This window comes from Perca fluviatilis, chromosome 20, assembly GCF_010015445.1.
Source record: "Perca fluviatilis chromosome 20, GENO_Pfluv_1.0, whole genome shotgun sequence".
In the NCBI taxonomy this organism is placed as follows: Eukaryota; Metazoa; Chordata; class Actinopteri; order Perciformes; family Percidae; genus Perca; species Perca fluviatilis.
Window position 1 is genome coordinate 35,594,048 of NC_053131.1, and position 14,622 is coordinate 35,608,669.

General features: G+C 46.7%; 1 protein-coding gene across 1 annotated transcript in view; it reads right to left on the minus strand.

Annotated features, from left to right (window-relative positions):
* Positions 1 to 14,622, minus strand: part of mipol1 (mirror-image polydactyly 1) — a gene marked incomplete at its 5' end in the record, with an annotated part of 76,472 nt that overhangs the window by 55,267 nt on the left and 6,583 nt on the right. Inside the window, 3 exon segments of the mRNA XM_039784969.1 lie at positions 7,253 to 7,423; positions 7,678 to 7,711; positions 12,470 to 12,596. Coding sequence (XP_039640903.1) covers positions 7,253 to 7,423; positions 7,678 to 7,711; positions 12,470 to 12,596 — 332 coding nt within the window.

Genomic DNA, 14,622 nt, shown 5'->3' on the forward strand with positions numbered 1-14,622 from the left:
AGCTCCAAGACAGCACCAAAATAAAATGATTAAGAAGGACGTTTGATCAGGTGCCATTGTCGTCGTTACTGATGCTAAAAGTCCGCTTTTAGAGTCCGCTGCACGGTGTGGGAGGACCCCCCTGCCCCCCCCGCCTCCCCGCGTTGCGCGGGCGGGGGCACATTTCACGGGGACAGCAGCGGAGGAAAAGCCCATTTCCTCCGTATCGTCCCACTTTTTACCATTACCATCTCAACAACTGCAGTAGTAGGATTTAAATCAAACTCGTGACAGCAATAGTGACAAGTAATGCATGTTAATACAAATAAAGCAGAACACATTCAGAAGACAACAGAATAACTGTTAAACACGTTTATTTCGGATCAGAGCGTCAGCTGATTTAACACATAAGACTCCAGGATTAATCTTAGCCTGGCTGTTAGCCTGGCTGTTAGCCTGCTCTGGACCAGGCTAGCTGCAAAGAATAAATCGCCATGGTTACTTGGCTGGGTTTAATTCAACCTGCTTTTGTGCAACCAAGTCAAAGCTAAATTCATCCAGGATAACCTGAATATCCCAGCTTAATCCCTTATCCTGGTTTTGTGCAATACCCCTCTGATCTGCAATCAACTCAAACAAAGATGGAAACAAAGATGGGTAAGACCAGAGAGGCATCACTCCCACAGAGAGGCCCTGCCAGATTACACAGGGCCGTCACTATGGTGGCCGAGACGGTAGCTCCCGGAGATTAAAGCTCTGATTTATCATCGGGTACCAATAAAGAAACCTACACAGGAGACACCAGGAGCTGTTTCTCAGCAGTTCGTCAAATTACATCCCGATCTCACTCCGAACTAAAATACAGACGTTTGGACAGCGGCTGTCAGCGTCTGAAGACACGAAGAAAGGGTCATTCAGCGTGTTAGTAGAAGGTACCGGGGAGAGCAGCAGCTCCACGGCATTTAGAGAGGAGTATGTAAGGGGAGGGTGGTTGGGGGTGGATGGGTCAGACTCAGGACTTTCACCCAGGAGACCGGGGATCGGGTCCCGCCCGGCACGTTTCCTAAACTAACTTTCTTCTTTAAGCGTCCCGTTCTTCCCGCGTGTTACAGAACCGTAAACTCACTAGTGTTGAAATTTATCAAATAATCAATGCATCCAATCATGGACGATGCTGCATCGATAATCGGCCGGCTCATAATCCATTATTTCTGTTTATAATGTAATGTAGGCCTAACAACATTTCTGTTTACATATTCTGGTATGTTTTGCACATTCAGGAAGTGCCATGTGCTCAGTGCTGTATAGTTTTATGTATCCAGTTTATTTAGTATTAGAGCACTGCAGAATGTTTGGTTTTTGAAGCTTGAAAAGCTCTGAATTAAATATCCTACATGGCTTTAATAGAAACATTTATTTGACGCATCGTGATGCATTGAGATATCAAATCGAAGACATGATAATCGTAATCGAATCAGGAGATCAGTGAAGAATCACACCTCTAAAGCCCACCCACGACCTTTTCTTTAACATAACTGCATCAAAAGGGACACCAATAGTCCCGACCAAGCACGTTTAGATAAAGCGCGTTACATGGCGCTAAAGCGTCAATAACAACGACAAAGGTCACCTGACCAAGCGTCCATAATTGACCAGATGGGAGTGAAAATCTGTTGCAAATTAATAACAACAGAAATAACTACAAGTCTGCAGAAGCTAAAGCTGGCGGTGGCGAGGCAAACCTTCAGGAAAATATCCCAACGAGTTAGCTGCAAGGTGTGTACTAAATTACAACTGCAAATGTCCCATTTACATTCATTCAGTTACGGGCAAAAACGCGTCTACCTTGATCTTAGCGCCCCCTAATGGCAGATATATTTATATATAAGTTGGTACGGAGCCTCAGAGCGGCACGGCAAAAATGAATCTCTCTTTGCATTGATGGCATTTACTTTGGCCGAGATATGCTAAGATTTGTGTTTGGTTGCTAGCTACAACATTTTGTTCGTAATTTGAAAATTTTTTAACCAATCAAAATGATTTTGATAAACTTTTGTCAGGGCTATGTATCAAGTGGCAGGCAGATCATCAAACCCTAGGAAGAGTTTGGGAAAAGGAGGTCGCCTTGTATACTTCTCTAAAATAAAACCATCCAGAACATATGAAGTTCTGCCGGGTTAGGTATAGACTGGGAGAGAGAGACTAGTGTCAGATTTAGATTGGGAGAGAGAGACTAGTGTTAGACTGGGAGAGAGAGACTAGTGTTAGACTGGGAGAGAGAGACTATAATTAGATTTAGATTGGGAGAGAGAGACTAGGGTTAGATTGGGAGAGAGAGACTAGTGTTATATTGGTAGAGAGAGACTAGTGTTAGATTGGGAGAGAGAGGCTAGTGTTAGATTGGGAGAGAGAGACCAGTGTTAGATTTAGATTGGGAGAGAGAGACTAGGGTTAGATTGGGAGAGAGAGACCAGTGTTAGATTTAGATTGGGAGAGAGAGACTAGTGTTAGATTGGGAGAGAGAGACTAGTGTTAGATTGGGAGAGAGAGACCAGTGTTAGATTTAGATTGGGAGAGAGAGACTAGTGTTAGATTGGGAGAGAGAGACTAGTGTTAGATTGGGAGAGAGAGACTAGTGTTAGATTGGGAGAGAGAGGCTAGTGTTAGATTGGGAGAGAGAGAGACTAGTGTTAGATTGGGAGAGAGAGACTAGTGTTAGATTGGGAGAGAGAGGGTTAGATTGGAGAGAGAAGACTAGTGTTAGATTGGGAGAGAGAGACTAGTGTTAGATTGGGAGAGAGAGACTAGTGTTAGATTGGGAGAGAGAGAGGCTAGTGTTAGATTGGGAGAGAGAGAGGCTAGTGTTAGAGTGGGAGAGAGAGACTAGTGTTAGATTGGGAGAGAGAGGCTAGTGTTAGATTGGGAGAGAGAGACTAGTGTTAGATTGGGAGAGAGAGACTAGGGTTAGATTGGGAGAGAGAGGCTAGTGTTAGATTGGGAGAGAGAGACTAGTGTTAGATTGGGAGAGAGAGGCTAGAGTTAGATTGGGAGAGAGGGCCAGAGTTAGATATTGGGAGAGAGAGGCAAGAGTTAGAGTGGGAGAGAGAGCCTAGAGTTGGGTGAGAGAGAGGCTGAGTGGTAGAGTGGGAGAGAGAGGGCTGAGTGTTAGATTGGGAGAGAGAGGCTAGAGTTAGATTGGGAGAGAGAGGCTAGAGTTAGATTGGGGAGAGAGGCTAGAGTTAGATTGGGAGAGAGGCTAGAGTTGGGTGGGAGAGAGGCTAGAGTTAGATTGGGAGAGAGAGGCTAGAGTTAGATTGGGGAGAAGAGGCATAGCGTTAGATTGGGAGAGAGAGACTAGGGTTAGATTGGGAGAGAGAGACTAGTGTTAGATTGGGAGAGAGAGGCTAGTGTTAGATTGGGAGAGAGAGGCTAGTGTTAGATTGGGAGAGAGAGGCTAGAGTTAGATTGGGAGAGAGAGGCTAGTGTTAGATTGGGAGAGAGAGGCTAGTGTTAGATTGGGAGAGAGAGACTAGTGTTAGATTGGGAGAGAGAGGCTAGTGTTAGATTGGGAGAGAGAGGCTAGAGTTAGATTGGGAGAGAGAGGCTAGTGTTAGATTGGGAGAGAGAGAGGCTAGTGTTAGATTGGGAGAGAGAGGCTAGTGTTAGATTGGGAGAGAGAGGCTAGTGTTAGATTGGGAGAGAGAGGCTAGTGTTAGATTGGGAGAGAGAGGCTAGTGTTAGATTGGGAGAGAGAGGCTAGAGTTAGATTGGGAGAGAGAGACTAGGGTTAGATTGGGAGAGAGAGGCTAGTGTTAGATTGGGAGAGAGAGGCTAGTGTTAGATTGGGAGAGAGAGGCTAGAAGAGAAGGTTAGAGTTAAAATCAGAAGTCAGCGGTCACATTAATGGATCCATATTTAAGTTTGTTTATGATGATTGGTTTTCTGATGACTGATTAAACTTCTTCTAACATTAGACATTAATCTGAAAAAGAAGGAAACATGCAGAACATGAGAAGCATCTTCGTCGTACAGCCGACCACGGTGGTTGTTGCCATGGCGACAGCAGATGAAGGCTGATCTGAGGCGGAGCTTCTGAGAAGCCACCTGCCGCCGCACGGCATGCTGGGAGCCCCCCCCCTCCCCTCCCTCTGTCATCCCTCCATCACTCAGACCTCTCATCTCTCAGAGCGGGATATGAAGCCAGAGGCATTGTGGGTAATAAATCCCCGCCTCGGCAGGTTGTGGTAATAAACTCTGTGAAGTGAAGTCCGATAATAATCAGAGAGACGCAGAGGAAAACTTTTAATCATCTCCCGATATCAGCTTCACTTATTGATTCTTCAGCAGCTCGGGATCCAGATCAGAGGAATCCTGCTGCACACATCCTCTCTCTGATACACTATTACCTTTATATACACGTATATATATATATATATATATATATATATATATATATATATATATATACACACACACATCTTTATATATAAATATGTATGTATATACACCGGAATATGGCACAGAGAATTATGTTTTTTGTTATTTGTCTAAAAGGCAAAGATCTTTATGTGTTCAGCTGAGATCTGGTGTTTGACCTTTGACTGAAACAGGACGATATGTTAATGTAGAAGAGGAAGGACAGACCTGTCCATGTGTTGTTTGAATGATGTAGAAAATGAGTTCCATTCTGTTTTCTAGTCTCCTTTTTATTGTGAACAGCGTGATTTTTTGTTCGGTAGGATAAAAGCAGAGATTGATTTGGTAAATATGGATGATGCTCAAAGACTGAGATGGCTGTTCACATATGAAACATATAAATTAGCCAGTTATCTAGATAAAGCCTGGGAGAAGAGGAAAAAAGCTCTTTATCGAGATGAACTGTAGATGAGAATTTGTTGTTTGTATGTACTGTGTGTGTGTGTATATGTATATATTTGTATTCATGTATTTCTCCGTATGATTTGTATATGCGACAGGAAGATGTTTGCTGAATAAGTAAGTTTGGGGTCTTGTAATCCCAGGTGGGATGAGTCAAAATGTTTGACACAGAAATAAAACATAACTAACTAACTGTATGTGTGTATAAAACACAGTCCAGTTAAAAGTATTCATATTTTGCAAAGAAGAATGGGTAAATATTTCAGTTGGTACAGCTGGTACTCCAACAGACCTGTAGAAAGGTGGTTGTAGAAGTACTGACTCAGGGGGCTGAATACTTTTACACGCCACACTTTTTATCACCATGGATGCCCTGAGTCCAGGATTGGGTTTCTGATGGGGCTGAATATTGGGCTTTCTGACGGGGTTCTGGTTTCTGCTGAACCTTAGAGTTTATTCCCAGGGAACCGAACCCTACGCTGTCACTCGGCGTGCTACGCTGGTCGCCATAGTGACGGCGCCGTTGATTACAGGAAGGTGTTTACGTAGGTGGAGCGTTCAATGCAGCAGGCTGTGAGGAAGTGGACATGGAACTGGTGAGAGGAACAAGTTGTTGTTTGGCAGAACTTTCAGTCAAAAGAAGACCATTCAAGTCCAGCTACATGTTCAGTCTGCTCAATGCTGATTGGTCTGGTGGTGGCGAGGACCCTAAACTACACACAACATGGCCGCTGTTACAACATCTGGTCTGAAACAGCTGAAAGAATACGAGTTGTGCACGAAGGAATCTCCAGACAGCAGCCAGAATGCAGCAACTTCAGGTACGGCAAAGGAAGGTATCATTATCCTTCCACTTTGTGTTGGTCTGTCATCATAAAATCCTAAATCACACGACACACGCAATGTCATCACACACCACACACACACACACACACACACACACACACACACACACACACACACACACACACCACATGCACGCATGCACACACACACACACACACACACACCGTAAAAACACACACACAGACACCGCAAACACACACACACACACACACACCACATGCACGCATACACACACACACACACAGACACAAAGAGACACACACACACACACACCGTAAAAACACACACACACAGACACACACACCACATGCACGCATGCACACACACACACAGACACAAAGAGACACACACACACACACACACCATAAAACACACACACAGACACCGCAAACACATACACACAGACACACACACCACATGCACGCATGCACACACACACAGACACAAAGAGACACACACACACACCGCAAACACACACACAGACACCGCAAACACACACACACACAGACACACACACACACGCTGCACACACACACACACAGACACAGACACACACGCTGCACACACACACACCACATGCACGCACGCACGCACAGACACACACACACACCGCAAACACACACACACAGACACAAACACATACACACACACAGACACACACACAGACACACAGACAGACACAGACACACAGACACATACACACACACAGACACAGACACACAGACACACACACACACACATACACACACACAGACACACCCACACAGAGACAGACACACAGACACACAGACACACACACACACACACACAGACACAGAGACACACACACACACACACACACACACACACACAGACACACACACAGAAACACAACACATACACACACACAGACACACACACAGACAGACACAGACACACAGACACACAGACACACAGACACAAACACACACACACACACACAGACAGACACACACACACACACACACACAACAACCACACACACACAGACAGACACAGACACACAGACACACACACAGACACACAGACACACACACAGACACACACACACACCAAAAACACACACACACACAGACACACACACACAGACACACCCCCCCCCCTCTCTTTCTCACAGTAAATATCTACCTGTCAGGTCTGTGAATCTGAAGTCAATATTTGTCTCCGTGACAGCGTTGTGTTTTCACACCGTTCTAAATATTCATGTTCAGATTCTAAACGCTAATATTTGAGGTGTGGGCCGCCGGGGCCTCCGTTACCATGCCGACGCCCAAACCGGGTTAAACAGACGACTCAGAGACGACTCAGCAGCAGAACATCCTGAAGAAACTGCTGACTCATCATCAGCTGATGAGGAAGTGGAGACTTTTATTTTGAAGTCTCTGTGCAAGGCCTGTACAGACAGACAGGCAGACAGACACACAGGCAAGCAGACAGACAGACAGACAGACAGGCAGAGAGACAGACAGACAGGCAGACAGACACACAGGCAGAGAGACAGACAGACAGACAGACAGGGGAGTGTGGTTACCTTGGTAACGGAGCCGTCTCTCTCCTCCATCACGGCCTTCATCTCCTGTGCGGTGATGTCACTCCTCCGCTGCAGCGCCGAGCGTAGACGCTGCACCAGAACCGAGCCGAACTGCTGGACGTCCCGGACCGAGTCGGCGCCACAGACACGCTGCAGCAGCTCGCTCACGTCCTGGCCAATCACAGACAGGCAGCAACCATCAATCATCTCTACTCTTTATCTGAACTCCACACAGACAGCAACAGCAGTTCAAAAAACATTAAAACAACACATAGAAAACCAAAGATTGACTGGGTCAAACAACACCATATTTAATTACACAAACAATAGTAACCATAGTAACCAATAAGCACATTTCCTGCCGATCTAAATGATTCAGTCTGAGTCTAAATGTGTTTGTATTTTGGGACTGAGAGAATCTTTACCATGTCGGCGTCCTCCAGGGGAAAACTCTCCAACCTGCAGAAACAAAGACGCTTTGGTTACACTTATGCACTATAGGTCTAAAAACCATCACCAAACCCACCAGACCCACCTTTTATCATCGTAAAACACACTTCATTCAAAGTGGACAGAAACTAAATAAAACTACCAAAAGCCATCTTGGTTCATCTTTCCACTGTTCCAACAATCACCACTCTGGTTTGGTTGAAATAAACCCTTAATTCACCCATTTACATGTGGAGATATGCTGGCTCTATACACGCTAAAAGTCCTGATTATTTACATGGAGTCTGGTGGAGTTTGGTGATGGTGATTTCGGGGCTGTTTCATGTTAAACTAAAAGGATCTTACTCTTTAACTAAAAGGTGTATCTCTGGGGGGATCCATCCCATAATGTTGTCAGACACTTAGAATAATAACCTGAGTCTGTCAGCAGCAACAACAGAACTTTTTCTGTCCTAATTTTGTTCTATTTCAAATGTTTTGTCTTTTCTGATATCACGGTTCATCTTCTGAGAGAGGTTTGCTGTAATGATTGGGTCGGTCACTGTTGCCGTTGGCGACCAGATTACAGCCGGTTAGATGAGCTGAGCGCCGCAGCAGCCGGACACTCATCTGTCCCGCGCTCCCTGAAGTCCACCCCAAACTCTCCATCATTTCACACTCGGAGCGTGTAGCGGCGCGGGCGTTCGGCGTGCTGATCTCGGCGTCTCCGGGGAAGTCTTTTCATTTAGCCGCCGCCGCCGCCGCTGCTCTGTAATAAAGTGTAATAAGGCGTCCGCGGCGCCGCTCTGAGGGGAACAGCAGCTAATGAAAGACAAGAAAGCTTCTCTAACCCCGAGCTTACAGCTTGCAGCCAGCAGCCAGCAGCCAGCCTGGCTCGGATCAGCACGGCTCGGATCGCTGCATTACACTCCCACACTACACACACTGATGAAGACACACAGGTACAGACAGACAGCTTCTGCAGAGAGACAGGTACAACAGAGAGACAGGTACAGAGAAACAGCTGCTGCAGAGAGACAGGTACAGACAGACAGCTTCTGCAGAGAGACAGCTGCTGGAGAGAGACAGGTACAGCAGAGAGACAGGTACAGAGAGACAGCTGCTGCAGAGAGACTGGTACAGCAGAGAGACAGGTACAGAGAGACAGCTGCTGCAGAGAGACAGGTACAGCAGAGAGACAGCTGCTGCAGAAAGACAGGTACAGCAAAGAGACAGCTGCTGCAGAGAGACAGGTACAGAGAGACAGCTGCTACAGAGAGACAGGTAGAGAGAGACAGCTGCTGATTTTGTGATTGTGATTGTGATTGTGTGTGTGTGTGTGTGAGATGTGTGTGTGTGTGATTGTGTGTGTGTGTGTATGTGATTGTGTGTGTGTGTGTGTGTGTGTGTGTGTGTGTGTGTGTGATTGTGTGTGATTGTGTGTGTGTTGTGTGTGTGTGTGTGTGTGATTGTGTGTGTGTGTGTGTGTGTGTGTGTGTGTGTGTGTGTGTGTGTGTGTGTGTGTGTGTGTGTGTGTGTGTGATTGTGTGTGTGTGTGTGTGTGTGAGATTGTGTGTGTGTGTGTGTGTGATTGTGTGTGTGTGTGTGTGTGAGATTGTGTGTGTGTGTGTGTGTGTGTGTGATTGTGTGTGATTGTGTGTGTGTGTGTGAGATTGTGTGTGTGTGTGTGATTGTGTGTCTATGTGTGTGTGTGATTGTGTGTGTGTGATTGTGTGTCTGTATGTGTGTGTGTGTGTGTGTGTGTGTGTGTGTGTGTGTTTGTGTGTGTGTGATTGTGTGTGTGTGTGTGTGTGTGTGTGTGTGTGTGTGTGTTTGTGTGTGATTGTGTGTGTGTGTGTGTGTGTGTGTGTGTGTGTGATTGTGTGTCTATGTGTGTGTGATTGTGTGTGTGTGTGTGTGATTGTGTGTTATTGTGATTGTGACATTTTATGGACAAACTAATTAATCGATGAACTGACGAATAAATCATCAGATTAACAGATGAAAAAAGGTCACAGAATAAACACAGATTCCTGTTTGATGAATCAAATAGAGAGAAAACACACACACACAAACACACACAGACCGACACACACAGAAAGACATGCACACACACACACACACACATACACACAGAGCTTCACATTATTCATGCACACACTTCAGCCTGAAACACACAAACACACACATTTACAGAGGTAATACAGGCCGCCTCTCTCCATTAGAAAAACACACACACACAGACACACTACACACTACACACACACACACACACACACACACACACACACACACACACACACACACACTCACACACACACACTCCCACTAACTCTCTTGCATATTAACTGAAGGTCTCTCTCAGTGTGACAGATGGAACATGTTCCTCCATATTCTGTCCCTCATAAAAACCACAGAGGCTCCGATATCAATTACCCTCCATCCTGGGGGGGGGGAGGGGTATTACCCTCCATAGGGGGGGAGGAGGAGAGGGGGGGAGGGGGGGGGGGTATTATCTGTAATTAGATTTTCTGGTGTATTTGGAGGCTCTTGGAAGAAGAGGAGAGCTCATTTCACAGCTCTTAACGGGACTGAGAGGAGAATAATGAAGACGAGGAGGAGATGAGAAGAGGAGGAGGAGAGGAGGAAGAGAGGAGGAGAGGAGGAGAGGAGATGAAAGAGGAGGAGGAAGAGAGGAGCAGGGGAAGTGGGTTAACTCCCTACCACTGGCTCAGATTATAAAAAAACTACTCAATAAGTACGTATGCACAGATACTAGGCGTTTTATATCTCTCTCTCTCTAACCCTATATATAGATAGATAGATAGATAGATAGATAGATAGATAGATAGATAGATAGATAGATAGATAGAGAGAGAGAGAAAGATATATACACTAGGCGTTTTGACTTCTTTTTCCACATTACGACGCTCCAATCAGAGGAGTCTGTTTCAGACACCACGGCAACCAATTCATATTTCCTTGTTTAGACCTCTAGTTTTAAAACGTGTTCTGGGATCAGTTCAAAGGTCTAGGCTGGAAGACCTCAGAGAGCGACCAGGAGTGTGTGCATGCAATAGATCCAGGATGTAGGAGGGAGCTTGGCCATGCAAGGCTCTATAGGTAATGGTTAAGATTTTAAAATGCACTCTAAAACCAATCGGTAGCCAGTGAAGAGCCTTAAGCACAGGAGTAATGTGAGACCTCCTGCTGGTCTTAGATACAGGTCTGGCTGCTGCATTCTGTACAACTTGCAGTTTGTCCAAGGATGATTTGTTGTGTACAGGACATTGCAATAATCCAAACGAGAGGAAATAAAAGCATGAACAAGCATCTCCATCTCTTTCTTAGAAACCACAGATCTAATCTTACCAATGTTTCTGAGATGGAGAAAACAGGAACGAACCACAGACCTCACAGGACTGATAAAACACCCAGATTAGTCAAAACTGACGCCCAGGTTTGGTACAACATTACAGTCAGAGAGTGATAGAGTCCCAACGACCTGCCTGATGTCAGGGGTGAACATGTGAAACCACCGGGACAGTTCAGTCAGCAGGGAAACAGCGTTAGTCTCAAACAGCTGCAGGGTTGTTCTTACAGGCAGATATCAGGTTAGTGGAATAAGGCTCTGATCATTTCATTCAGCTCTACTCTAAAGAGCTCTTTAAGGTGCTGAGTCGCCTTCCATTAACACTCAGATCTGTGTGTGTGTGTGTGTGTGTGTGTGTGTGTGTGTGTGTGTGTGTGTGTGTGTGTGTGTGTGTGTGTGTGTGTGTTTGCAGCGCTGGCCCGAGGCATAAGCGAACTAAGCGGCTGCTTGGGGCCCCCAGGCCACCAGGGGGCCCCCAATCGAGTGTTGTTTTTTCTCCTTAACATTCGCCGACGGTCCCATCCATGGTCCCACCTGGGCTCCCGTAGTTCAGAATGGGCCCAGCCCTCCCCCCGCCCGTTTGCCATAGAGATACACAAACAACATGGCAGCGACAGCGGCTAATATTAGTTATTTTCTTAACTAGCTAGTCGTTTCATTACTTACTTAACCGTAATCTCCGCTGAAATGACCGGCAGCACATGGTGCTCTGTACCCGGCTCAAAGTCACCTATTCTAGAAATACGGAACCACGACCTACCGCTGACCTGACGGAGCGAGTACTGGACGGAGCACCATGGAGCACCGTCAGCTGTTGAGACCCGGTGTTGAGGAACTCGGTTGCAGCTCAACACATCTACTAGAACGCACCATTAAGCCGCTGATACGACCGAGCTGTGACGGAGGTCTGTAGCGGCTTAAACAACTAGCAATCACCGCTTTATAGCACGGAGCTCCTCTTCAATGTTTTTTTTTTTTTTAACGTTAGTTACTACGAAGGAGCTTGCTACAGGTATGCTACACTCATGAGACCACTCGGGCCGGCGCTGTGTGTCTGTGTGTGTGTGTGTGAGTGTGTGTGTGTGAGTGTGTGAGTGTCTGTGTGTGTGTGTCTGTGTGTGTGTGTGTGAGTGTGTGAGTGTGTGTGTGTGTGTGTGTGTGTGTGTGTGTGTGTGTGGAGTGTGTGTGTGTCTGTGTGTGTGTGTCTGTGTGTGTGTGTGTGAGTGTGTGAGTGTGTGTGTGTGAGTGTCTGTGTGTGTGTGTCTGTGTGTGTGTGTGTGTGTGAGTGTGTGTGTGTGAGTGTGTGTGTGTGTCTGTGTGTGTGTGAGTGTGTGTGTGTGAGTGTGTGTGTGTCTGTGTGTGTGTGTCTGTGTGTGTGTGTGTGAGTGTGTGAGTGTCTGTGTGTGTGCTCGTACTCGGCCGCCTGCTGCAGTTGACGTGCGCGAAGCAGAGCCTCGTCTCTCTCCTCATTGGCCAGCAGGAGTCGTGACATCAAAGCCTGATCTCTGTCCTTCTGAGCCGCCAACAGCTCGCCCAACACCGCTGAGGACAGAGGAGACAAGGAGACGAGGAGACAATGAGAACGGGAGACAAGGAGACAAGGAGATAGGGAGACAAGGAGACTACGAGACAAGGAGACAGGGAGACAAGGTGACAAGGAGACAGGGAGACAGGGAGACAGGGAGACAAAGAGACATAGACACATGGAGACAAGGAGACCAGGAGAAAGGGAAACAGGGAGACAAGGAGACAAGGAGACAAGGAGACAGGGAGACAGGGAGACAAAGAGACATGGACACATGGAGACAAGGAGACAGGGAGACAAAGAGACAAAGAGACAAGGAGACAAGGAGACAAAGAGACAGGGAGACAAGGTGACAAGGTGACAGGGAGACAAAGAGACAAGGAGACAGAGAGTCAAGGAGACAGAGAGTCAAGGAGACAGGGAGACAAGGAGACAAAGAGACAGGAAGATAAGGAGGCAAAGAGACAGGGAGACAAGGAGACAAGGAGACAAATAGACAGGGAGACAAGGAGACAAGGAGACAAAGAGACAAGGAGACAAGAAGATAAGGAGACAAAGAGACAGGGAGACAAGGAGACAAATACACAGGGAGACAAGGAGACAGGAAGAAAAGGAGACAGGGAGACAAGGAGACAAGGAGACAAAGAGACAGGGAGACAAGGAGACAAAGAGACAGGAAGATAAGGAGACAAAGAGACAGGGAGACAAGGAGACAGGGAGACAAAGAGACAAGGTGACAAGGAGACAGAGAGTCAAGGAGACAGAGAGTCAAGGAGACAGGGAGACAAGGAGACAAAGAGACAAGGAGACAAGGTGACAAGGAGACAGCGAGACGAAGAGACAGGGAGACAGGGAGACAAAGAGACATGGACACATGGAGACAAGGAGACCAGGAGAAAGGGAAACAGGGAAACAGGGAGACAAGGAGACAGGGAGACAAAGAGACATGGACACATGGAGACAAGGAGAAAGGGAGACAGGGAAACAGGGAGACAAGGAGACAAGGAGACAGGGAGACAAAGAGACATGGACACATGGAGACAAGGAGACAAGGAGACAGGGAGACAGGGAGACAAAGAGACAAGGAGACAAGGAGACAAGGAGACAGGGAGACAAGGTGACAAGGTGACAAGGAGACAGAGAGTCAAGGAGACAGAGAGTCAAGGAGACAGGGAGACAAGGAGACAAAGAGACAGGAAGATAAGGAGGCAAAGAGACAGGGAGACAAGGAGACAAATAGACAGGGAGACAAGGAGACAAGGAGACAAAGAGACAGGGAGACAAGGAGACAAGGAGACAAGAAGATAAGGAGACAAAGAGACAGGGAGACAAGGACACAAATAGACAGGGAGACAAGGAGACAGGAAGAAAAGGAGACAGGGAGACAAGGAGACAAAGAGACAGGGAGGCAAGGAGACAAAGAGACAAAGAGACAGGAAGATAATGAGACAAAGAGACAGGGAGACAAGGAGACAGGGAGACAAAGAGACAAGGAGACAGGGAGATAAGGATACAAGGATACAAGGATACAAAGAGACAAGGAGACAAGGATAAAAATATACAAGTAGACAGGGAGACAGGGAGACAGGGAGACAAGGAGACAGGGAGACAAAGAGACAAAGAGACAAGGAGACAGGGAGACATGGAGATAAGGATACAAGGATACAAAGAGACAATGAGACAAGGATAAAAAGATACAAGTAGACAGGGAGACAAGGAGACAGGGAGACAAGGACACAAGGAGACAAGGACACAGGGAGACAAAGAGACAGGGAGACAAGGAGACAGGGAGACAGGGAGACAGGGAGACAAGGAGACAAGGAGACAAAGAGAAAGGGAGACAAGGAGACACACACACACACACACACAGGCACGCATACACACACACAAACACACACGCATGCATACACACACACACACACACACACACACACACACACACACACACGCACACACATTCATAGACAGTTGATTCAATATTGATCGCTGGTTAAACGCTGTTCTGTTTAACCAACAGTGGCTCGTTAGCTGTCACCTCGTTAC